The following is a 26,323-nucleotide window of genomic DNA, read 5'->3' as shown; positions in this document are numbered from 1 at the left end:
CGGATGCACTATCCTTTGAAACGGATGCACCCTTCTCTCCCCACCCGTCGAACACTAAGGAGACGATGGCAAACCGTGTCTAAAATTTTTTGATCTTTAGGAAAGACTTGCACCCCTTAAAAGAAAAGTGCTAAGAGTATGAAGCGGCCACCATGAGATGGGGCTTTGTCAGGAAATCGAGGATAAATCGAGCATAATAAAGGGGTGCACCACCCACAAAAGTAAAGGATTTGGGTATCTACCAAAAGAAGAAACTGACTAAAGTGGTACAAGAGAAAAGTGGCTATTGAGTTACCTGAAAATAGGACGTCAGTGCACTCCTGTATCTGTGGGGGAAAAGATACAAGACATTGTTTTTGAAGAGTCTAATGTGTAACCTGTCGGCGTCCATCAACTGCGAGTTAGTATAAGTGAGGCAGTTGCCCATATTACTTGCTTTTGAGCAGTGTTTCTCAACTCCAGTCCTCAAGACCCACCAACAGGTCAAGTTTTCATGATGTCCTTAGTCTTGCACATGTGGTAATTTCATCACCTGCTCAAGCATTAATTTCATCACCTATGCAATACTAAGGAAATCCTGAAAACATGACCTGTTGGTGGGTCTTGAGGACTGGAGTTGAGAAACTGTGCTTTAGAGAAATGGTCCATGCTAGTGTCAGAATCCAGCATTAAAGATGGAGCAAGGCTACCTGGACTGCTAGAAGGCTTCTCTAAGGTCTCTTCCAGAGGATGGACTCCAGTTCGCAGTGGTTATAGAAGCACCCTGGAACGTTCGCCAAAGAGGTCACTGATGGATGTGACTCCGCTTTAGGATGTGGTCACAGCACTTTCCAGTTTGCCTGTGGGAAATGCCATAAAATGAGCGATCACTGCTTCTTGATCTGACACTGGGGATTGATCAGAGAAATGTTCGGTTCGCCTATGCTATACACCACAATGATGGGGGTCGGGTTACTGAACTGACTTGCGTTGGGAAGTGGTTAGGTTACCATCTGATTCATTCGTGCTTTACGCCTCTGAGGGGGTCTGCTTGCTGGACTGTATTTCTATAAAAAGTGGACAGGGTAATGTGTGGTTTTCCATTCAATGTGGTCTTGGGGAGCTTTCACACTGTTCTGGCATGCGTTAGTTGGTCTGGATACCCCACAAAAGTGGATTTGGGCATATACAGGTCCTTCTCAAAAAATTAGCATATAGTGTTAAATTTCATTATTTACCATAATGTAATGATTACAATTAAACTTTCATATATTATAGATTCATTATCCACCAACTGAAATTTGTCAGGTCTTTTATTGTTTTAATACTGATGATTTTGGCCTACAACTCCTGATAACCCAAAAAACCTGTCTCAATAAATTAGCATATTTCAACCGTCCAATCAAATAAGTGTTTTTTAATAACAAACAAAAAAACCATCAAATAATAATGTTCAGTTATGCACTCAATACTTGGTCGGGAATCCTTTGGCAGAAATGACTGCTTCAATGCGGCGTGGCATGGAGGCAATCAGCCTGTGACACTGCTGAGATGTTATGGAGGCCCAGGATGCTTCAATAGCGGCCTTAAGCTCATCCAGAGTGTTGGGTCTGGCGTCTCTCAACTTTCTCTTCACAATATCCCACAGATTCTCTATGCGGTTCAGGTCAGGAGAGTTGGCAGGCCAATTGAGCACAGTAATACCATGGTCAGTAAACCATTTACCAGTGGTTTTGGCACTGTGAGCAGGTGCCAGGAAGCATGAAGTGCTCCAAAATCTCCTGATAGCTAGCTGCATTGACCCTGCCCTTGATGAAACACAGTGGACCAACACCAGCAGCTGACATGGCACCCCACACCATCACTGACTGGGTACTTGACACTGGACTTCAGGCATTTTGGCATTTCCTTCTCCCCAGTCTTCCTCCAGACTCTGGCACCTTGATTTCCGAATGACATGCAAAATTTGCTTTCATCAGAAAAAAGTACTTGGGACCACTTAGTAACAGTCCAGTGCTGCTTCTCTGTAGCCCAGGTCAGGCGCTTCTGCCGCTGTTTATGGTTCAAAAGTGGCTTTACCTGGGGAATGCGGCACCTGTAGCCCATTTCCTGCACACGCCTGTGCACGGTGGCTCTGGATGTTTCCACACCAGACTCAGTCCACTGCTTCCTCAGGTTCCCCAAGGTCTGGAATCGGTCCTTCTCCACAATCTTCCTCAGGGTCCGGTCACCTCTTCTCATTGTACAGCGTTTTCTGCCACATTGTTTCCTTCCAACAGACTTACCATTGAGGTGCCTTGATACAGCACTCTGGGAACAGCCTATTTGTTGAGAAATTTCTTTCTGGGTCTTACCCTCTTGCTTGAGGGTGTCAATGATGGCCTTCTTGACATCTGTCAGGTCGCTAGTCTTACCCATGATGGGGGTTTTGAGTAATGAACCAGGCAGGGAGTTTTTAAAAGCCTCAGGTATCTTTTGCATGTGTTTAGAGTTAATTAGTTGATTCAGAAGATTAGGGTAATAGGTCGTTTAGAGAACCTTTTCTTGATATGCTAATTTATTGAGACAGGTTTTTTGGGTTATCAGGAGTTGTAGGCCAAAATCATCAGTATTAAAACAATAAAAGACCTGACAAATTTCAGTTGGTGGATAATGAATCTATAATATATGAAAGTTTAATTGTAATCATTACATTATGGTAAATAATGAAATTTAACACTATATGCTAATTTTTTGAGAAGGACCTGTACACCAACAGGTCCATGAACTGTAATGGTACCGGCAGAACGAATATGCGCTCTGACATGCACCTATTGGAGGCAAACACTTGGTTGTAGTAGACTGCATAGTGAAGGGTTGTTGGTCTGCCTTACTGGGAATGATCAGAGTATCATGTAGCCTATATACTCTATATGTTGTGGTAGAACCTACTCGTCCAAGGAGGTGGCCAGGATGCCGACTCGCTCTGCTGGATGGACTGACTTGCCCTGGGAAGTGGTCAGAGTACATGGGGCAGTAGAGGAGGATGGTCCATCACAGTGAACATCTGCTTAATGTCTGGGACACCCAGCACTGTACAGACACTGGCTGACACTGAGTCATGGCCCATACGGGGCAGATTGTAGGGCGCACACTCATTGCTGGTTTCTGTTGGGTAATTCTGAACTGATGAGGGCAAACGGCAGACTGCGATATTTTGGACTGATGGGGATTTTTGCTTGCGTGCTGCAGAAGCTAAATGAGTGATCAAGAGGTTATTCATGCTGGTATATGCAGTCCTCTTGAGGGTAAGTCATGATAGAATGAGGGAGAGAACAGAAGAGAAAACTGGTTCCAGTAGGGTTATAGTCTGCTGGTCTGCTGCAGACGGCCTTCCGGATCCTGAGGAAGTGACATGTTCTGTGGAGGGCCTCTGGTGGGAACAGCACTAAGCTGTCTGCTGAGGAATGCGCAGTGTGTCACAGGCTTCCTTCGTCTAGGTATCATTCTGAAGGAAAAGATTGCAAACCTGAGCGGCAGAGCACACATGGAAGCAAGATTGGCTGAGGCCATGACCTGCTGGAGCTCACTAGGCCACAACGGAAGCGGGGACCAAATGTTAAACCTTGGGTCTGACGAGGGAGCCGGGAGAGCCTTGGAAGTCTTGGTTCTGTGGTCCTGGATCTGTCTTCACTTCGTACAGTGCTTTGGCGGGTGGGCAGGAGACACAATGCTAGGACTAGCCTCCCTGGTACCTGATTGCCAACTGCATGAAGGTACATGGTCCTGCCACCCAGATGAGAAGATACGGTCTGAGCCATATTGTACACGTCTCTCCGTCTTATGTTGGGATTTCAAAGAGGCCATTCTCTGAACAATTTGTTCTCTCTTCTCCTATTTAGCTGTGGAAAGAAAACAGAATAAAACATAGGTAGAAGCAAATCTGGGCCTCAGATCTGTGCCTTCAAATCTTTCTGCAGTGGAGGAGCCAACTTCTGTAATTCTTAGTGTCAGACTCGTGGTGGCATCAGCGCACCCCATGGCCATGGTTCCCATGTCCCCCAATGAAACGAGTGCTTTTAATTGCCATCATTTGCAGAAAAACTGCTGATCATGTAACCACAAGTCCATTTTTCACCAGCACATACATAAAGTGCAGTTTGAAGTCCTTCTGTACGTTGCTGTGGTGTGGAATTGAGGGGAGGTGGTGGAGAGGGAGTCAGGAACATTTTTAAAGCGGTTATGTGATCCCTTAACTTCTACTGTTTTGTTTTTTATTAGGAAGCTTTCCCTTCGGCAGTCCAACAACCCCAAAGATAAACTTAAACTCCAGCCTTCTGGCGAGTGTTGCGTTTCCATCCGTCCACCTCTTGGGTGTTGAGATGATGCTCCATTTTCTCCTGGGTCCGGAGGTGGTTGCGTTCGCTGCTCAACACAAGATTGTGCTCAGTTTAGGTAAGTGTTGACCTTCTGCTCATCTTTCAGCTTATTGATAATAATTTGATTGTTAACCGGATATTATTAATACCTGCAGAGCCGCTCCAGCATCGCCTGATCAGCAGCTCGTCCTTCTTCAGTAAGCACGCCAGCAGCCTGCTCGGTGCGATTCAGGATGGCTTTATCACCGTAGGAAAAGATGCCTCCGGTAAACTATCCATTTGCTCCAATAAACAATCCTATCTATATCCTGCCGTGCGTGTTTTCATCCATATTCCCCTTTTCAGGTGCTGTTCTTCATGCTGTGTGGAAGAACATGATAGAATTTGTAAAAGCAGCAATGGACACAGGTACTTGGACACTTTTGCAAAGGATTATACAGCCTTTCTGACAACTTATTTTTCAGAGCAAGTACACCAGCCTCATTAATTCAGAGTTTTAATATATGCAGTTTATATTGTGGTAACTGACTTTAAAGGGGTTGTCTGCCCCAGTTGAGCTGTGCTAATGTCGCGTCCGCTGGCATTTTTCACCTGTCCTTTTTCTTTTTGGACGTATGTGCTTTCCTTACCATGGTTTGTCTTCGCTGTAGCAACTCCTCTGCATGGAGGTGAATAGAACTGAACTGAGATATGGGTCACAACCTCATGTTTTTAAGAAAATCAGCCATGTTTCTAATCCGGGACATCACAAACCCTTGCCACGCTGCTTAATAAAATAACTTTACACGTGTCCTGTCTGCGCTTCACATTTGTTTCCTTGTCATCAAGCTTTTACTTATTGGTGATTTAGGGAGCAAGAAAGAGCGGCAAGGCTCAGAAGTCCTGACGTTTTTGCTGCAAACTTTGAAAAACATTATTGTATCTGATTCTCTTCAAGTGGAAAAAAGTCTGGTGAGTGCAGAACATATGTGATCATCCTGATTCATGCATTTCCGTATTGGAAGTGTTTTATTACAGGCTTTGCTGTTTTTTCCAGAGTCTGCTCGAATGCACCGTGAAGGGACTTCCTCAGAAAGTGCTGGCATCTGCAGCTTATCAGGTGGCAAATATGGATCTTTTTAATGTAAGACATAGTATTACCTGTGCTACCTGGATTAATCCGTTGCACCTAAATGTAAGGGACCACTAATTCTAAAATCTAACCCCTCCCTATTACCGTGGCTTGTAGATTGGCTGGGGTTAATGATCCCCTTGCTGCACTGTATTACCTTAAGTCGGATTGATGCATTGCATACTGATTTAAAATTGCAGGTAGAAGCAATTTCTTCTAGTTATTTTGCAATTTGATTTTCTGATCAACACCCCCTACCCACCCCACCCTACAACGGATAGGAACCTACATGGCAGTGAGAACAATGAGGTCTAATGGTTTTACAAAAACATTATGCTGGTGTGACCTTGTAGCCAGTGCTGACTATGAAGAACACGACATCTCCAAAAAAATAATTCAGCTGCCCCTTTTTCATATGGCCGTCAAGGTCTTTAGGTATTTTTAGGATTAGTGGTCTTTTATTGCACAGTGGGCTTACTCGCTACTGTGCGGTGCAATTTCTGTGGCCCTTATAAGTTTACATAGACTGATTTGTGAAATCTTTGATGCGTTTACTAGCACCTTCCTAATTAAATGTATGTATTTTTAGGGGACTCCTGCCCTGTTTTTAATTCAGTTGCATTTTCACCCCGGTCTTCTGGAACATGGTGTTAAGGAAGAAAGGTAGGTTACAGCTCTTATTGGCATTCATATCTTCTCAAGTAGATTTGCAGAACTTGTTCTGAACCAAAATTTTGCTGTCAAGTACAATTACAATGCAAGTTATTGGGGTTCTGTAAAACCGCACTTATGATCAGCATGGCATATGTGAAGCAATGCCAAATTGGGTCCATTAAGTCATTAAATCTTAAGAGAGAAGATCTGTCAGCTCTAGGAACAATCCTATCCTAGGTGCAGGAAAAACTTGTGCCACGCTTGTGTTACGGCTCAATGAAGTTGAATTTATACTCCTTTTTTTTTTTTCCAGATTCTTCATCAATTATGAGACTTTGGTGACCTACGTCTTCTTGGGTCCAACCTCTCCTTTGGCATTCAGTGATTCTGTGCTCCAGGAGCTGAACCAAGGAGCAAAGTTAGTTGAGAATAAAGAGCTACTTTGGCGAATGTGGAGTAATGTGATTAACCCATTAACGGAAAAGATTAATCAGGTGAGTATTCATTGTGTATGCAAAATGCTTTCTGCTTGTGAATAAGCCCCAATTCAGACGATCACGGAAATTACTGAGCTGCCAGTCATTGTATGAATACAGATGAAAATACATTATGTTCAAATCCTTCTCATAAGGACCACATTGATTTAGATTGAGCACTGTATGGCCCATTTGACCAAAAATGTTGAAAGAGTCTGACTTCTATTTGTTTGTGTTTTGTTTTTTTTCCCTCAATTTAGACAAATGAAGTGAACCAAGGAGATGCCCTAGAGCACAACTTCAATGCTTTGCACAGTGCATTGATGCTGCCGATAAACCACATATTTCCAGTTGCAGAAATACCTCAGGTAAGTGTCATTATTTTTATGACTTGTAAAGTATTTGGGCACAATCCAGGTTTGATCGTATTGATCTTCTGCATCACGGCAGCCCACAATGAAGACTTTGATACGGACGTGGTCAGAGCTATATAAAGTATTTTCCCGCTGTGCTGCGCTGGTCACAACCACGGATGAAAACGTCTGTTGTGAAGAACTCTGCTCCCGAATTTTAGCTGCATATGGGGATCAGGCCTTGGTGAGTAATTGAGTTCCACCTTTTGCACTCTTATAGTATATTGTGGATTTGATTGTTAACTTTTTACTTTTTTAAATAGGATTTGCCACTTTTGGAACGACTTGTTCAAGTCATGGGAGTAATTATGGAATGTGTGAACTTCTCTCCTTATAGCACAAAATTCCAGCCCAAAACAAAAAGTAAGGTTTTTTTGTGTCTCTCCCAAAACCCCCCCCCCCCCCCCCTACTATTGTCTCCAGAATATGATTTTCAATACAGGTTGGGAATACAGCCTAAGGGTACATACACACTGATGCATTATAAATCCATACAGACGCTGAAAAACTAACCGTAATTTGTGGTTTGGCTATAGCTACTTAGATCTTGTGTAACTTGACATTCACATGACGATCTCTCAAACACTATAGCGATGTTCTGTAACGAATAAGATGCGGACGATCGATAATTGCCAAATCCGCCCTATTCAAATGAATGTTATCGTCTTCAGTCACAGAAATTGAAAACTGAAATCTTGGGCATTCCGGTGTCCAATAGATTAAAGTTTATAACATTTTTGTAAACCAGAGATTTTGTGTTTAGGTCCTCACACTCCAACAGATTGGGCAAAGAAGAAGAGAGAACCCCTAGGAAACCTCCATTCTGTCTTGAAGCTACTTGAGAAGTTGATTGAAGGGTTTCACATATTGTGCTTTGATCAGAGTCTGATAGTCGCCAGCTCCCCGTCTCTGACCGCCGTTGGCTCCTCCATCATAAACTGCCTGTCCACCTGCATCAGCCATATCGGTTTACCGTCGGTCCTCAGGACAGTGTTTTCATCACTCACAAAGCCCATCTCTATATTCTATGCTAAAACCAAGTGAGTAATGCCTTAATTACAGTGCACGTGGAGGTAGAGGCTGGGCCTAAACAGCTGCAAATGAGCTGCATCTCTCGCTATTAGACTGGAGCGCTCTCCATTTATTTAGACAATTTTGTTAATGACTGTCACTGCAGTACTGAAATTGACTTTTCTCCTTCGCCTCATTGGGGGACACAGGACCATGGGTTATGCTGCTGTCACTAGGAGGCTGACACTAAGCTGAGACAAAAAAAGGTTAGCTCCTCCCCTGCAGTATACACCCTCATACTGGCTTCCAGACACCCAGTTCAAGCTTAGTGTCCGTAGGAGGCACACTGATTTTTATTTTCACGGATTTTTTCTTTTTAATCCATTCCGGACGAAGGGGGCGACGGATTCTTTAGTGGTCCGATCTCCCCCGAACCAACAACAGGCGAGCACGGGAGTTTCACCTCTCCGTATCCTCTCCTGCGACGTGGGAGCCACTGCCTGAGCTGACCATTTTTGGGCGACGTTTTTTTCCCTAAAAGGGACGCCGATCTCCCCATGTTGTACAGAGGAGCACTGGTGTTTTCCTCCAGTATCCTCCTCTGCAGCCAGGCCTTTTTATTGCCGGACATTTGCCCTGTCCACCAGGTTTTACCCTCGGCTGTACAGTGGCCCCCTATTCCCGTGGCGTCCGTGCAGACCACACTGCATCACCAATGCTCTGTGTGACTCAGGTGGTGGACGGTTCCTCTCCACTCCCCTCTGGGGCTGGTGGATGGAGGCTTCCCATCCCCTGCACCGTCCCAGCCATCCTTAGGCTCCTCTCACCTCCTCAGGTAAGTGTCTCGTGGGGGATGGGGGGGGTCGCCGGCGGTCCGGAGGGCTCCTCCTTAATCAGGGCACATTAGGGGCTGTAGCGCTGTAACGTCGGCACTTTGCGGCCGGGCCCAGGCCGCAAATTTAGCCCCTGGCTTCGGCCTAGCCGCTGGTCGCTGCCGATAGGCTCCGCCCACTCCTGCACGTCATCGGCGGCGCCGCCCCTGGTTCCTGGCGCTTCTCACAGCCGTCGAGATCTCCTTCCTGATCTCGGCGGCCATCTTCACTCCACATGCCGCAGCTCCTGCTCGGACGCACCTCGGTGTCACTGCGCCCACGTGCAGCCAGTTTCCTCTCAGGCTTCTCAGCTTCCCAGGACAGCGGGACACAGGACCGGGGTAAGGAGACATCGTCAGTTTCTCCCCTGCAGCGTCTCCCTCTGCTTCCCAGTCCAGTTTATAGTCCCTGTGGCCTCTTTCTGCATTAGAATCATGTCGCAGTCAAGGTCTAAAAAACTACCTAAAGTACATACGACCTTTTTTTTCTGCATGTACCACCTGCCAGGCCCCACTTCCTAAGCCTCAAAGTTCTCCCCTCTGCTCAGCCTGCAATGCCCCATGTGCCCAGGAGCCCTCCACCGACTCTGGCGTACCTAGTCGCCCCCGCCCCCCCCCCCCCCCCCCCCCGTGGGTCGCTTCACTCACACAGTCCGTGGATTTTTTAGCCAACGCCATCAAATCCATTCAAAATCCTCCCGGGGTTCAGGGTAATCCGCTTCAGGCGTTAAGAGATCCCTTCATAGCAGGGGAATCGTCGGCCAGCAGGGGCCGCTCTCCACTTAAAGAGGCTCGGTCATCCAGAAAACGGATCCGCACTACCTCTCCTGAGCGCTCTCCTCGCCGCTCAGACTCTGCCAGCTCCACCTCTCGCTCACCCTCTTTGGGGGCTCACAGCGTTCACGACTCTGAACATGAGTCCGAGGTATCATTGGACCCGGAGGCTCCGGAGTTCAGGGCTACGGTTGACTCCCTCATTGTAGCTGTCAATCACACTCTTAAGGTGGATGATGACGCTAATTCCGCTCCGGAACACGCGGTCTCTTTTACCAGATCCAAACGTTCCCACAAATCTTTTGCCTCTCATCCAGCTTTTCTGGATATAGTCAGGCGTCACAGGGAGCATCCAGATAAGCGTTTCACGGGTAAGAAGGACCTGGCATCTAAGTATCCCTTTTCAGCGGATCTCGTGAAGGACTGGACGGATCCCCCTTTAGTAGATCCGCCGGTCTCACGCCTAGCTTCTAAAACGCTTCTTTCAGTTCCGGAGGGCGCTTCAATTAAGAGTCCCACTGAACGCCAGCTAGACTCTCTAGCTCGTTCAGTGTATGAAGCCTCTGGCTCTTCCCTGGCCCCCTCCTTCGCCGCGGCTTGGGTGACCAAGGCTATGGTTTCCTGGGCGGATGCTCTAGCGAAATCCATTAATGAACAGGACCTCCCGTCTGAGATGGCAGACCTAGCCAAGCAGTTAGCCATGGCTAGCGATTACGTGATGTTCGCTTCCCTCGACGCGGCGAATTGCGCAGCATCGGCGGCTTCCAACGCCATTGCTATCAGAAGGGCTCTTTGGCTCAGGGAGTGGCGCGCAGACTCCTCCTCTAAGAAATCTCTGATCTCCCTCCCTTTTCAAAGCGGGCGTCTTTTCGGCGAAAAGCTTGACCAGCTTATTTCCGACGCCACAGGGGGAAAGAGCAAGTTCCTTCCCCAACAGAGGCCCAAGGCGGTTTTCCAGCGCCAGCCTTTCTTTCGTTTTCGGCCTTTTCGTACCAGCCCAGCCTGGTCCAATCCCTCCGGGCTTTCCAGATCAGACCGTTCCTCTCGCAATGACAGAGACTCTCGTCCCTCCTTCAGGCCGAATCCTTCCTGGCGCGGGAAACCAAGGCAGCCCAGAAACCGAGGTTCCAGACCTCCCAGATTCCCGTCTCAATGACTCGGGAACGGTGCCAGTCGATACCATCAGAATAGGCGGACGCCTACTCTTTTTTCAGCAAGCCTGGCTCTCCGTCGTGCACGACGAATGGGTCAGGGATCTGGTATCGTCCGGCTACAAGATAGAGTTCTCCTCTCCTCCTCCAACTCGGTTTTTCCCCTCTCGTCTTCCCAGTTCGGCTACTCAGTCTCGCGCCCTTCTTTGCGCCATTCACACCCTCCGCCAGAGCGGGGTAATTGTCCCGGTCCCGGAACACGAGAGGTTCAAAGGTTTCTACTCAAACCTCTTCGTCGTGCCAAAGAAAGACGGAAAAGTGCGGCCCATTCTGGATCTGAAGCTCCTGAACAAGTGCGTAAGAGTCCGGCACTTCAGGATGGAATCGCTCAGATCGGTCATCTCTTCGATGGAAAGAGGGGAATTTCTGGCCTCGATAGACATCAAGGATGCCTATCTTCACATCCCGATTTTCCCGTCTCATCAGAGGTTCCTCCGCTTTGCCATTCTGGAAGATCACTTCCAGTTCACGGCCTTACCCTTCGGTCTCGCCACGGCGCCCAGGGTATTTACCAAGGTCATGGCGGCTGTCATGGCCATCCTTCATTCTCGAGGAGTCGTCGTGTTACCTTACTTAGACGATCTCCTCATAAAGGGCCCGTCTTTTCAGGCCTGCGAGTCAAGCGTCCACATTACCCTGGATTCTCTTTCGCGCCTAGGTTGGTTGATCAACTGGGACAAGTCCTCTCCCGTTCCTGCCCGTCGGATCTCCTTTCTGGGAATGATCCTGGACACTTCGAGGGGGCTGGTCTTGCTTCCTCGGTCCAAGGCCCAAGCACTTCAGCAAGGAGCCCAAACGCTCTGTCATCCTCGCCCGCGAACCATTCGGTTCGCCATGAAGATCCTGGGAAAGATGGTTGCAGCAATCGAAGCAGTTCCTTTTGCTCAACTCCATCTCCGTCCCTTGCAACAGGCTTTGCTGGACAACTGGGACAGGAGCATCTCTTCTCTCGACCGCCCTTGTCCCCTGTCCCCGCGGGTCAGACAATCTCTCGTATGGTGGACCCTGGGCCCATCTCTCCTCCGGGGGAAGTCCTTCCTCCCGATCCGCTGGTTGGTGGTGACTACCGACGCCAGTCTTCTTGGCTGGGGGGCGGTGTTCCTCCACCACTCAGCCCAGGGCCTCTGGACAGTTCGGGAATCCAAACTTCCCATCAACATCCTGGAGATTCGTGCTATCAGACTTGCTCTGAGTCGCTTTCACCCCCTGCTCGCAGGTCACCCTGTACGAGTCCAATCCGACAACGTCACGGCGGTGGCTTACATCAACCACCAGGGGGGTACCCGCAGCAGGGCCGCGATGCAGGAAGTCTCCCTCATCCTTCGTTGGGCCGAAACCAACCATTCCATCATCTCTGCGGTGTACATTCCGGGAGTCGAGAATTGGGCGGCGGACTTCCTGAGCCGCCAGGGCCTTGCCTCGGGGGAGTGGGAACTCCACCCAGAGGTTTTTCACCAGATCTGTCTTCGCTGGGGGACCCCGGACGTGGATCTGATGGCGTCCAGATTGAACGCCAAGGTCCACAACTTCATTGCTCGATCTCGGGAGCCCCAGGCCATAGGAGTGGACGCGCTGATTTCTCCGTGGCATCATTTTCAGCTCCCATACGTGTTCCCTCCCCTTCCCTTACTGCCGAAGGTGATCCGAAAGATCAAGATGGAGGGAGTTCCAGTCATTCTGGTCGCCCCAGATTGGCCTCGTCGCGCTTGGTACGCGGAGCTCGTTCAGCTCGTAGCCGACGTTCCCTTGCGGTTGCCAGACCGCCCAGACCTCCTTCGCCAAGGACCGATTTACCATCAGAGCTCAGGGGCCCTACGTTTAACGGCGTGGCTGTTGAAACCTGGGTTCTAACTCGTGCCGGTTTCTCTCAGCAGGTCATCCCCACCATGTTAAGTGCTCGCAAGGCGTCTTCCGCCTCCATCTACCACCGCGTCTGGAAATCCTTCTTCTCATGGTGTAGGCTCCGGGGTCTCCCTCCTCTCGTTTTCTCTATCCCTTGCATCTTGAATTTCCTTCAGGCTGGTCTGGACTCCGGTTTGGCCCTGAGTTCCCTCAAAGGTCAGATCTCAGCGTTATCTGTGCTTTTCCAGCGTAGGATCGCCACCAACCTTCAGGTCAAGACTTTCATCCAGGGAGTCTCCCATGTGGTTCCTCCCTACAGGATGCCGCTGGAGACCTGGGATCTCAACTTGGTCCTAGGGGTCCTTCAGGAACCTCCGTTCGAACCCCTGCAAGACGTTCCGCTCTCGGTCCTCTCTTGGAAGGTTGCCCTCCTGGTAGCGGTGACGTCCATCAGAAGGGTTTCAGAGCTCGCCGCTTTATCCTGCTGGGCTCCTTTCCTTGCCTTTCTTCAGGACAAGGTAGTCCTTCGTCCTTCTCCGGCGTTTCTTCCAAAGGTGGTCTCTTCTTTTCACCTCAATGAGGACATCATTCTTCCCTCCTTTTGCCCACAGCCCAAACATAGAGTCGAGAAGGCTCTCCATACTCTGGACGTGGTTAGGGCCCTCAGGAGGTACATCTCCAGAACGGCTCACTTCAGAAAATCGGACGCCCTTTTCGTGCTCCCGGAGGGTCACAGAAAGGGTTTGGCTGCGTCTAAATCCACGATAGCCAGATGGATTCGATCTGCTATCCAGGAATCCTATCGAGTCAGAGGCAGTCCTATCCCGGCGGGGATTAGAGCTCATTCCACTCGGTCGATGGGTGCTTCCTGGGCCATCCGGCACCAGGCAACAGCGGAGCAGGTTTGCAAGGCCGCAACGTGGTCTAGCCTGCATACCTTCACAAAGCATTACAATGTCCACATCCACTCCTCTGCGGACGCGGCCCTTGGCAGGCGTATCCTGCAAGCGGCCGTTGCGCACCTGTAGTCAGTTGGTACATGGAGGTATTTGGTTGTATTGTTTCCCTCCCAGGGACTGCTTTGGGACGTCCCATGGTCCTGTGTCCCCCAATGAGGCGAAGGAGAAATAGGGATTTTTGTGTGTACTCACCGTAAAATCCTTTTCTCCGAGCCACTCATTGGGGGACACAGCACCCACCCTGGTAGCCTTTTTCGGCTCGTGATCTTGTTTTTTGATCTTGACTGTTTGTTTGACATGTTATATTCTAATGTTACTGGTTATATTGTTTCTATCCTACTGCTTTTGCACTGAACTGGGTGTCTAGAAGCCAGTACGAGGGTGTATACTGCAGGGGAGGAGCTAACCTTTTTTTGTCTCAGCTTAGTGTCAGCCTCCTAGTGACAGCAGCATAACCCATGGTCCTGTGTCCCCCAATGAGTGGCTCGGAGAAAAGGATTTTACGGTGAGTACACACAAAAATCCCTATTTTTCCTGTCTTGAATGAAAAATTAGATCAGGATTAGAAAAAAATCCACAGCTACTTCTTTCCAGAAACACATTTGTCCAGGGTTAGTATGGGACAGGGTGATGGGTGACAGAATGGATGCTTGCTCAGTTTCTAGCCTCATAAAATGCAGCTGTCACACAGCGTCCTCTATAAATTTCAGATGTCAAAGCGAGTAAGGAGCGCAGCAGTTAGTCTTATCTACTATCTTCATGCAGGCAGTTGGCACATCTGCTGTACATGTACGGCGGATGTCGCCGTGGGGTTAATAAAGACACGGTCCTATTTTCTGCAAATCCACATTTCTTAGACCCTTTCAGCGTTTTTCTCATTTCTGCTGTGGAAGTAACAACTTGTATTGTTCTACAGGTCCGAATCGTCCAAAGTTTACAGCAGCCTCAGCAATAAGGTGAGAGGTTTTTAATGTCCGAGTCTTATAATAATAATATTAAGCCCTGTTGATTCGTAAAAAGACCCTAGAGGCAAGTCATTAAGGTTGACTATTTTCTCAATGGCCTTGATGAGGGGTTGGGTGTTGGAGGGGACACTCCTCTGATGCACGTCTCTTAATTAATTGAGGCATGTAGTGGTGCAAGCCGCTGTGTGCCTCGCCACAAATCTTACTCAAAGCTTTTTTTTCTTTTTTGCCAGATGACATGAAAAAAATGCTTTGCGTCGCCCCGCCACCTTAATTCACCTTTTCTATCCCTGTAGCTGGATAAACTCCTTAGCGAAGTCCTTTCCTGTCTTGGCTCCCGGTATACTGGCTCCTATGATAATGAACTGCTTGAAGTGCTTTCACCTCTACTCTGTGCCACATTTCTACACAAGACCAAAACTTTCAGGAATCAAGTGACGCAGTTCTGGAATGGCTCGTTTGCCAAGGCTGCTGTGTTGGTGTATCCCGAGGACTTAAAGTATGACATTTTAAATTTTGTTTTATAGCAAATGTAACTGTTTATATTACATTTTACTATATAAATGAAAATTATGGCTTTGAAGTGAAATGTACCATAGAACTCTCAACTTTTAGACTTGAATGTATGGTCTGATTAGTTTTGTGTTCTCCTTGAATAGACCGATTTTAAGCCAAGTTAAGCTGAAAACGCCAATTCTATTGCCTGGCTTTACCTGCTCGAATCCATTGGAGGAATCAACTGGTGTATATTCTGATAATGTAAGTGGATTTTCACTTAAATGCAGGGACCCGGCTTTAGAGAACACCTATCCATATGTCCGGTTGCTGTAAGGGCTTGGCTATGTAAGCAGAGCTTGCTTAACTTCGATCCTTACCGCTCCATAGTAAAGTACCATAGCCCCTCATGTGTGCCCGCCTTATGGGGCTTCACTGAATTTCAGTGGTGTCATATTAACCCTCTTCTATGAATCTGGTTTACTGCCACTTACCCATGTCCTTGAGACTTTCGAAATGAGCTGGGGCGGTATCACTTTTTTTCTTATTATTCAGCGTTTACCTGACATTTCCCCCATTTGTGCAAATTTTCAGTTTTTCCATTTGTGATGTAGGTGGACAGTTCTGAGCTGGAGACTAAAATCAGTGGAATAGAAGTGAAGTCTGCAGGAAAAAGAGATTCCCTACTGGCCAAAGCTGAAGAACTTAAAGGAACGCCAACTAAAACACCACAAGCTAAGGTAAGAGGCGTTTAATTATTCCTGTGTTGGTATTTGCATATTTTCTTGTATTTATAGAAAAGGTAGGCTTACATAGTCACACAGACACCGGTGCAGAGTAGAAACTGTGTGAATATATGTATGACGATGTCATTCGTTCTTAAATCAAATCAATGTGGACGTTACGTGCCCTGCTTACAACTGAGTAGATGAAGTTTCGTGACCAATAAAGACTATTTTGCATGTGCATTATATTATTGCAGTGGATTTTTCTTTTGATTGATGCCACAATGACTTTAACTCTACCTTAGCTTGTAACTGGCGGTGGCTTTGGATGACCCAAGTTCTGTGTAAACCTGCAAAATAAAGAGTAAATTTCTCCTTTGCCTCATTGGGGGACACAGACCATGGGTTGTAAAACTTCTGTGAAATAAACCAGAACGTGGGTTAAACCTTATGACTCTTAAGTAGCCCATTTTTTTTTTATTTTTTTTTTTTATTTTTCTGTCGTTTTATGGAACTTTCTGAGCTTTGACGGAAACCTGTGGTTTAAAGTTACTTTCTGGCAACACATAGAAACATGTTTGGGTCTGGTGTTGGATGTTTTTAAATTTTTTTTATTATTATTATTGATAGATCATTTGGCAGGCTCTGTGCTCACCCTTATCCCACACATATGGTATTGTATATAACAAATTTGCTTCTTTCCAGTTGAAGTTGGATTTCTCCTCTCCCAACACAAAAAAGAAGCTTTTAGAAGAGGAAAAATCAGTTGACTTCGTTTTCATCCCTCCTGAAGCTAAAGAGCGGGTATTAACTGAACATCAGAAAGAAGTTCTCCGTACAAAAAGGTTTGTGGCTTGGACCATCTGATGTTGGTATCCTGATACATTAAGACCCCAACGGGGTCAAAGACATCAGTTCATTACATTTTTTGAGCAGCCTTTTTAAAGGGTAACTATAGTTGTAAGTAACTTTTCCGAACACTATCCTATGACTAGAGATCTGTCCATTACGTCCTGCCTTTTTGCCAGTTTTCCCCTCTCCACGCCATGTTAAAATTTGAAAATCACTGAGCTAGTGGGAGACTATCTGTATGGTGTTCCATACACATACATGAGGGATTCATGTTTTGATTTCTTACAAGGCACACACACCAAAGCAGCAGCATGGATGATGTAATACAGCAGTACTGAGCTGTGTAGATGTGAATCCAGCTCTAGGATGAGAAGACTTTTTTTTAAAAAGCTCAGCACGATCTTTGTGTCTCACACTACCGGTTTCCTCACCTAGTTCTTCCCCTCTCCATAGAGTATAGCAGAACGTGTAACCTGATGCTTCACTGTTCTGGTAGTCCATCTTGTCTGAGCAAGATGCAGATGAGCTCTTTTGATTGAGTTCGGGGGGAGGGGTAAGGGAAGAAGTGGCTCATAAATGGAGAAAGAAGCAGAATTCTTTGAAACATGCTGCAAAGTTTGCATAAAGCAGTATCACATGCAGATTTAAAGTTTGGAAGTACAGTTCACAAAGTTTTCAGAGTTTTACTTTGAGCTTTATATCAACTCCCTTTTTTTTGTAGGGTTGACATACCCACCATGTACAACAATCTGGATGCATCTCAAGACACAACCTTGTTCACGCAGTATACACAGAGCCAAGAATCCTCGCTGTAAGTCTTCATACTTTTTATTTTACGTTCTTTTACTTGGATAACTTTATACATTTGTCAAACTGATCTTGGATTTCTTTTCACATTAGAGAGAAACCAGACGTTTTGGTATACCCGAAAGAAGCAGTTTCTGAAGTAAAGGTAGGTTTTCCCACATCTCCAAGCATCTTGAGAACGGGACTCTTAAATGCCCCATTGGAATAAAGCCGTGGCTGCACATGAGTAAGAATTCCGCCTCTGCTTTTTCCAGCAGTTCCTTAAAGACTTGATAGAGCGGCCACCAATGTATTCTAATAGGGCATTTCAGAGCCCCGGATTGGTGGGGATCCTAAGAAGCTTATTCCCAGGGATCCATGAGTTATCACCTAACTTAGTTATAAGCAAAATGTATAGTTGTTCTCACTTACTTTGTAATAGTCATTATTCGTGTAAAAAAAAAAAAAAAAGTTATGCGATAGTAATAATATTCGAAAACAGCCTGTATTGTGCAGTTATTTGTGATCTTTTACTCTGCGCAGGAGGAAAAAGCTGAGGAAATGAAGAGATCTGAGGCTGCAACTGAGGAAGAGAAAACTGCAATTGAAGTAGTAGATGTTGAGATGTTAGAGGACGACAAAACCATTAATGATTCTACAAATGAGGCTCAGAATCCATCAAATATAAGCAATGGTTCTGCCTCTTCCGATATGGTTTCAGGCACTCCTCCCCCAGCACCGAGCAGAAGACAATCCTTCATCACGCTAGAAAAATTTGATAGTCCAGGAAATCGTTGTCTTAGCCCCTTGGCGAATAAAAAGTTTGTAAAGTCAAAAGAAGTTACTTTAGTTCCAGATAGCCAAGAAGCAGCAGATTTCACCAAAAATGAGAACTGTGAAGAGTTAGAGGAGAATGAAAAAACTTCACAAACTCCAGCAAAAAAACACAACCATAAGGATGCTACTAAATCCGCCTCTAAGAGAGAAACGAGAGCGTCACGTGCTGCTGAACTTTCTGAAAGTCAAATTTCTTCATCAGAAGACGATAACCAGAAGTCTAGCAAGGCGGCTGTGAATGTCAACAGTAAGCTGGAAGAAAGTGACATTGTGCCAGATTCTCAACCTTCACAGATGGATGAAAAAGCCGAGGAGCTTAATGAAGGAAAAACCTTAACAGATAGCAAAGTAGACACCAAGGAAAACACTCCGCCAGGTGCCGAAGACGAAGGCCAAAATAAAGGGCACCCTCAGAAAACACTTACAAATCAGATAACCTTAAGACGTTCTTCCCGGAGGCAGTCGGAAATATTAGATGCTGTGAAGAATGAGAATGAATCGGATAATCGATCCCAAACAAAAGAGCCAGAAATGGCCAAAAAGACGCCGACCGCACAAGAAACAGCCAAGAGGAAAGAGAGTGACCTTGTGAAAAGCGAGGTTGAGGACGACTGGAACATTTCTAGGACTCCTGAGGATTATTCTGATGGTAGTGGCAAAATAACTAGCAATTTTCATAAAGATGAGGAACTTCCAGATTCTAATTCTAGCAAGGAAAGTCAGGAAAAAATGAACGTTGGACCCCGTTATAAAACGAGACGATCTTTGCAACTCGTACCTTCTGTGGAGAATTCCGAGTCCGATCTCTCGGAAACGCAGGAAGGCTCTGTTAAGAGAAGGCGAAGGGGCAGACCACGAAGCATCGAAAGATCCAATAAGGATGAATTCTCTCAAAGTGAGAGAGAAATAACTTTGAAACACCATGAGTCCTCCAGTGTCGGAAACGTAGACGATAAAACACACACATTAGTCTCCGATTATTATGCGTCCTATTCAAAGTTGGAGCCAGACGGGCACACTCAACTGAACTCTGAGTTATGTTCAACGGACTGCTGCAAAACCTACGAAATTTCAAAAAATGCTACGGAGGTTAGTGATGGTGATATGGAAAGCTTAATCACCGAGCCAATGACAGGAGACTTCTCATCCGTAGTCTCTGACGTTTTTCAAAGCTCGCAGAGTGGCCTACAAATGATTAATTGTTCACACAAAAGAAGTAAGAGGGTTAGAAAGTCCAAGAATTGTGACTGTTGTTTTGAGTCCTCAACTAAAGACTTAAAATCCGGGGAACCTGAAGAAACAAACGAGAAGAGGCACATGTTGACGTCCATACAATTTAATGATACCTTCTGCGGGCCGTGCGCTATCAGCACACCATTAGCAAATGAGCAAATCTTCTTCAAGTCTGCTGCCGAGGTCAGATCTGATACAGAATCAGAACAAGAGCAGATCAGCGTTCCTTTAAATGACAGCACTGCCGAGACTAATGAAGTAACGCAAGTTTTTGTCCCAACAAAGAAGGTTGATGGCACCGAGATTCCATCTGAAATCAGTGTTAATGAAACCGTGGTGGCAGAAAGTCCAAAGGAAGCCAAGGCCGAGTCTGTGGTTTTGGTAAAGGCAAGTGTGGAAAACAAAGATGATAAGAAAATAGAAGTTGCAGAGATTACTCAAGATACCACTGGCTACAAAACCTTTGATATAGAGGTAAATGACGAGCCTACAAGTGGCATGGCTGATGAAAAGCCCGAAGAGGACCTTGAAAATGGTCAGGCTATACTAGTAGATGAGCAGGATAAGGAAATAAATAATGTTGAAACAATCTTAAGTGGCATTGAAGATGATGTTGAAGACCAAACCATTCCTGTAGATGAGACTGGTGCCATTACTGAAAATACTGATTTTCATGAAGAGATGGAAGAGCCCGAGGAAACCATCTCTGAGGTCTCTGATGCTGGTGCGATCCAGCTAGATGTGATGCCTGATGATGAGAAACTTGAAGCTGTGGCCCCAAAAACGACTGAGAACATGGTATTCGAAGATTTGGTTGAAGGACGTGCCAACATTGATTCTCCACCAAAGGCCAAAGGATTGACCTCTATGGTCCTGGCTAATGATAGCCCAAGTGGAAGTTTCTGTTGGTCCCCATCTGCATCTCCTTCTACAAGTATTTTAAAGAAAGGGCTGAAGAGGCAGCAGGAGATTGAATCACCGTCTCCTATCAACAAGGTAACTTGCATTGCTTGTTTTCAGACTGATATTTCTGGCGTCCTTTGGTTTTGTCGTGTCCTGTTGGATCTAAAATCAAGGGAGCCCATCTTACTTAAGCCTTATTCTGAGCTTTGGTTGGGTTTGGACATTCCTTAAGTCTTGAAATCAGCGGTGGGTTTCATAATGGCGAAATTCAGAGAATGAAGATTGGCGTAACGTTCCAAAACTTCCATACCTATTTTCTTGCAGATACGGAGAGTATCTTTTGCCGATCCAATTTATCAGGAAGAGATGGCAGATGATATTGACCGACGAAGCCCTGTTGTAAGGAATACTTCCTCTCCAGCGTCAAGAAGCCTAAAACTTTCAACTGGTAATCAACCAAAGGTAAGAGCGGTGTCAGTACTTTGCTTGGGCCCACTGCTCCCTCAAAGTGTGATCATCTGGCGTCATATTGCAATATTTTGCTGTCATTTTTGCACATTGATGTGTACACGGGTCATGATTTTAAGCATGTGCTCATACACAGGTCAGCAATTTTCCTTCCCTAAAGTAGGTAAACGGCCTGCAGCAATACCCTGATGATCTTTCTATAAAGAAAGGGGCTATGATCTGTGACTAAGGAATGTACATGGCCCCACACAGATTTGTTCTGCCTATCCCCCATGGCACATAAAAACGAGCCTCCGTTACTTTTTATTTCTATTGCTGTTTCAAAAGACACTGGCCGCCACCATTTGGTAACCAACTATTTTTCCCGTACAGATTATCACCACTCCCACCAAGGGCTTTGTGTCTCCTGGGGCGAGGGTGCTTGGATTTAAAAGCTCAAAGAAGAGTTTGGTGAGTAGTGAATATCTCCGCTTTTACTTAACTTTCTACTGAATACTTTCTTCTATTGAAGAGCAACTTTGGAAAGAGTCCATAGTAGTGGATTACACCCTGAAGGATTTCTAATAACGCGACCAACATCGGCTAGTCTACTTCATGCCCATTATATGGCAAATTCACACACTTTAGGTGAAGCCTGCAGGAAAAATCTATGCAAATCAGCAACTCAATTAGTATAAGCCAAGTAAACACTTCCCTATAAAGCAGGTTACTCTGTATAAAATCTTACATGCTATTTTGAACATTTCATTATTGAACATTTCATTAAAGTTTAAGGACACTTGGGGAAAAATGTACTTCTCTTTTCAATGAGGGGCACGGGGAAAACGTGGGTGTGTGCTGCTGCCACTACAAGGCTGACTATGCAAAAAAAATTACCTTTTAGTTAATGAAACTGCATGAACTTTTACTCTGATCTTCGTTTCTTTGTTTCTATTCAAGAATCCCTGATTTACACTTTGCAACCTCTCTCCCAGTAACATAGGCTGGCTGTGTGTTTCCATGGAACTGATGTCTTTATTCCCTCATATCAACACAGCTCTCCTGCTCTTGTTTCATCTCCATGTGCTATTGCTTTTTCTTTCAGTTTGCAGTAAAAATGTACATATACTCTATAGCTATGTGTATTTCCTCTTTTGCCTTGTTGATTCATTCTAGTGACTAGCTAGATCTTATTTTAGATTTCAGAAATGACAAAGGAATCCATGCCTTCTCCCAAAGAGAGCGTTTACCCAGCTCTGATGAACTGCACAACTCCTGTAGATGTTATATTGCCCCAGATTACTTCCAACATGTGGTAAGTTGTAGTTTGATAACTTAGAGGGGTTGTCTGGTACAAATTAATAAATCTGCTTCCAGTGTGTCACTGCAAACCTATGAATCTCCCCCCATGCTCCTGACCAGGGCCCGTCTAATGGGCATGGCCTTGCTCCATACACTTGTATAGAGTAGTCGGCCATGTCACTAGACAGGGCACTTCCTCAGAGGGCGAGACCTCTCTCCATACAAATGTATGGAAGCAAGACCACGTCCACTGGTGGGAGTATGTATAGCGCCATACAAACCCTTCGGTCCCCAGTGACTCCTCACAGTGCGTGCGCCGGAGGGTTTCATACGTGCAGTCAGTGACTGCAGACTTGTCGATTTCGACTAGACAACACCTCCGAGATTGAATCCCCCAGTAATCTGCTTACAAAACCTCTCCAGCTTCTAGCACTTGTTGAGCAGGGTCACAGAGGCTGAATGATGGAACAAGGAGCCACAGGTTTCCTGCTCTATCATTGTATTCACCAGTATCTGCACCCTAAGGAATAAAGTGGATGCCGGGCAGAGGGCAATCGCATGCTGCAGGTCGCCACTGTATTCAGCCCTTTGGCTTCCACCAATCGGTGTGCCGCAGCGGAGCAATTAAAAAGCTGCATGTGGCCCATGGGCCCCACTTCTCCCATCTCTGCTCTACACTGTTATTGGCCTCAGACTGCACTGTCCATTTCATTATGTAGGCAGGAAAAGTCTTAAATTACTGCAGCTCTTTATGTGATCCTGGTTGATAAAGAAAGGTAAATTTTAATTTCTTGGACAGCCAGGTTGCAATTAAAAAAACAAACAAACAAAAAAAAAAAAACTTTTTACGGTAGCTAATTAAGTCCTGTGATCACAGCAGCATCAGCTCTGAATCCGTGTCCATCTCCTCTCCAAAGTGTGAAAATGGGTTTGGGATGGCTGAGACGTCGTCTATATCAGACTATGTACCGGACACAGCTGAAGTTACATGTAAACATTAAGTCTATTTTTTTTTTCCTGAAGGGCAAGAGGTGTAGGACAACTGATTCGTGCTAAAAACATTAAAACAATTGGTGACCTTAGTACTCTAACCCCATGTGAAATAAAAAGTCTGCCAATCCGGTCTCCAAAGATTTCTACAGTCAAAAAGGCCCTGCGAACCTACCATGAGCAGCAGGTAAGGGTTAATACAGGGCATGAATAGAAATCCTGGATAGTGGTGTCCTGAGCCAGAATAAACTCACCTGTGGTTTTGTTTTTTTGTTTTTTTTTAGACCAAGTCTAAAGGTTATGATGAATTTGCTGCTCTCGATGAAGCAGAGAAAGCTCTTAGCTGTGTCGCTGAAAAATTGGCACCTGCTGATGATGAAGAGAAGATTGAGACAGGTATTTATTTATTTTACTTTCATAGCTCCATTAATTCCACAGCGCTTTACAGATTTGTATGGGCACAGTCCCCAATGGGGCTCATTATCTACCTACATTCCCTATCAAAGAGACTTCTCTATTATTTATTTATATAGCACCATTAATTCCATGGTGCTGTACATGAGAAGGGGTTACATAGTTATAGATATTGTTTACAGTAAACAAATTTACAGTGACAGACTGGTACAGAAGGGAGAGGACCCTGTCCTTGCAGACACATTCTACGGGATAATGGGGGAAGAGACAGAAGGTCAGGGGTGCGGCAGCTCTGGTGGTGGTGAGGCGGCAGCTCGGGTGGTGGTGAGGCTGCAGAATGGCTATTGCCAGATATATTATGTGCCAGATATACGGAGTCCAGACTGACTCGCTGCTCCGTGCTCTCCAGTGTGTCATGACCACTGCTGACTATCCTACCCTTTTCATATAAGGGGCCATATTGGTTTTGACTGGTTTTCGAGCAAACCTTGAGGTTGCATCCTCGAATGCGTCCGCTGTAGCTAATCACCGGTTTTAGTGGTCTGGTAACCAAAGAATGGGTTGTCTTCTTTTCACTGTGGTGACGTCTGCCGTGATCAGTGCCGTAGTGAAGGGCTAAGTTTATCCTTCCATGCACATCCCATGAATGTTCAGTCCCTTTAAGCATTGTTGAGAAATGTATACATCTCTTGTTTAGTTGTTTTTTTTTTGTTTTTGTTTTTTTTTACACAATTTGTGCTTCTCACCATCCTAGATTTACCAGAGGCTTCGGCTACAGCACCTGTTCTCGAGGCATCAGCCACTCCAGACATTTTGGCCCAGATCAATGCTCTTTCACTACTTTTTACTCCAGAAGAGTTGGGGAAGTATTCAGGAAGCCAGCTATTCGAGATGCAGGACAAACTTGGCATGATCTCAAACTGTGTTCTCCGACATCTCCAGTGCCGGTGGAGGTCTCCCCCTCACGATGGTTCTGGTTAAGCCTCCGGTGTGAAGCCTTTCCTGTTACAGGACGTATTTGTTCCTATTTCTGGAGATATTTTTTAATGAAATGAAACTGAATAGGATTTATTTTTAAGAACTTGTGTGCAGTCCCTTCACTTCACCCTTAGACTTTTTGCTGCTATATACATAGTGCTTTACGTACCAGGTGTCCACGTACCTTTTTTAACAAAGGGTCTGTCTATAGATTGTATCAGCCATTTATATATTTGGTAAATTTTGTGAAACAAAGTACTTTGAAGCCTACTACTTTTTTTTTTTTTTTTTTCTTGCAATGAGCCCAATATTATGTCTGCTCGACAGGTAAAATGTAATGCTATTGAGTTATCCACTGCTGCTTCATCATTTTTTTTTTTTTTTTTATTATTATTTTTTTTTTTTGCGGGGTATTTTTGTCTCAGGGAATAGGAGAGATTATAAACTCCTGTTCATATGGAGATGGAAAGTACCTAGATTGCCTTGTCCACTGTTTTTTTGTTTTGTTTTGTTTTGGTTTTTTTTGTTTTGTTTTTTTGTTTTATTCTTTTTGCATTTTTGCATTTTTTTTTCCCCCAATGCATGAAATTTGTAAGAAAAAAAAAAACAAAAAACTGACCAATATTCTAGATTGCATTAAAAAAATCTAACATTTTGGGTTTGAAAGTGCAAAGACTTTTTTTTTCAAGTTTACAAGTTGGGTGGGTGATATGTAAAATCTAGCATTAACATCTACTTGAGCTCGTAGGGAAGGAGTTCGGTCAGGTCGATGCAGTTTCCCTTTACACGTTTTATTGTACAATTTCAGCCCCTTTTGTGTTACTTTTCTTATTTCCTTTCCACCATATCAGTTTTTTTCAGACCTCTCCGTGAACAGATCCTCGTGTCATTTTTGTATATTCTGTATATAGCGCTGACTGCAGACTGATCCTTCCAGTTGTACATATAATTTAAGTCGGTTCCTCCAGGCTTCTTAATGTCATTCGCTGCTTTATGTTCCCTTTTTAGAATTTAAATGTAAAATTATTGAATTATTAAAGTACTTTTTTTTTTTTTCATGTTTAATGCGACTGGTTAATTGATGAAAGTGATTAATTTATTGTGACACATTTACAAGTCGGCGATGATCACTGACTGGTTTTGGGGAAAATTATGCTGCGTGAGATTTTGAGAAGGGAAGCTACTCCATGTTCTGAGGACATTGCACCTTTCCAATTAATTTAAAAAAAAAAAAAAAAAAATGAAATGATTTCTCCTACCCAATCGGTGATGAACGATCGCAAGCACGCACTATATAATCATTTGGCTTTCCACTGATACATTGAAACAAACAGTTTTCCTTTTAACCTTCTACATGGCGCCCGCTCTGGTGGTCAAAGTAATATTCTTAGTCCAGTGTCTTATTGCTTGAACCTTTTTTAGAGACTGCAAAAAGAAAAAAGTTTTAACTTGTCAATTATGGAAGAGGGACTACTCATTTTACCACATTTCGTGTACCCTCTACCTATGAATGTGAAAATCAGAAAGCACGTATTCTACTTGATTGGTAACACATGAAGAAAGCTCCTGCAGCTCTCGCCAGAAATCAAGGAGACTGAAATTGTAACAAGGCTGGACGCTTTATTCAAGTGTCTTGAATCTTTCCCACTTTCTCATACACGCACAAAAAGGATGCTACATTTTTCACTCTAATCCCCAGAAAGTCAATTATTTTCTAATCCCATACTAACTTTTAAA

At 45.2% G+C, this 26,323-nt stretch overlaps 1 protein-coding gene across 4 annotated transcripts in view; it reads left to right on the top strand.

The window, feature by feature from the left end:
• Positions 1-25,649, top strand: part of RIF1 (replication timing regulatory factor 1) — a 34,688-nt gene extending 9,039 nt beyond the window's left edge. For 3 of the 4 annotated variants that reach the window (XM_077272978.1, XM_077272979.1, XM_077272980.1), the window contains exons 12-36: positions 4,240-4,413; positions 4,493-4,603; positions 4,683-4,745; positions 5,188-5,288; positions 5,374-5,460; positions 6,038-6,111; positions 6,416-6,596; positions 6,839-6,946; positions 7,029-7,175; positions 7,255-7,354; positions 7,755-8,031; positions 14,576-14,615; positions 14,921-15,123; positions 15,284-15,383; positions 15,734-15,859; positions 16,550-16,689; positions 17,418-17,507; positions 17,597-17,648; positions 18,026-20,548; positions 20,780-20,917; positions 21,296-21,373; positions 22,102-22,217; positions 23,228-23,381; positions 23,479-23,590; positions 24,363-25,649. In XM_077272978.1, coding sequence (XP_077129093.1) covers positions 4,240-4,413; positions 4,493-4,603; positions 4,683-4,745; positions 5,188-5,288; positions 5,374-5,460; positions 6,038-6,111; positions 6,416-6,596; positions 6,839-6,946; positions 7,029-7,175; positions 7,255-7,354; positions 7,755-8,031; positions 14,576-14,615; positions 14,921-15,123; positions 15,284-15,383; positions 15,734-15,859; positions 16,550-16,689; positions 17,418-17,507; positions 17,597-17,648; positions 18,026-20,548; positions 20,780-20,917; positions 21,296-21,373; positions 22,102-22,217; positions 23,228-23,381; positions 23,479-23,590; positions 24,363-24,589 — 5,522 coding nt within the window. In that variant the 3' untranslated portion in view covers positions 24,590-25,649. The remainder of the gene's footprint in view (positions 1-4,239; positions 4,414-4,492; positions 4,604-4,682; positions 4,746-5,187; positions 5,289-5,373; positions 5,461-6,037; positions 6,112-6,415; positions 6,597-6,838; positions 6,947-7,028; positions 7,176-7,254; positions 7,355-7,754; positions 8,032-14,575; positions 14,616-14,920; positions 15,124-15,283; positions 15,384-15,733; positions 15,860-16,549; positions 16,690-17,417; positions 17,508-17,596; positions 17,649-18,025; positions 20,549-20,779; positions 20,918-21,295; positions 21,374-22,101; positions 22,218-23,227; positions 23,382-23,478; positions 23,591-24,362) is intronic. The other variant, XM_077272981.1, reaches the window with a different exon arrangement.
• Positions 25,650-26,323: the final 674 nt, after the last annotated feature.

The sequence above is a fragment of the Ranitomeya variabilis genome, chromosome 7 (assembly GCF_051348905.1).
Source record: "Ranitomeya variabilis isolate aRanVar5 chromosome 7, aRanVar5.hap1, whole genome shotgun sequence".
NCBI lineage: Eukaryota > Metazoa > Chordata > Amphibia > Anura > Dendrobatidae > Ranitomeya > Ranitomeya variabilis.
The sequence above is the reverse complement of the archived record's forward strand: the minus strand, read 5'-3'. Positions and strand labels throughout refer to the sequence as shown.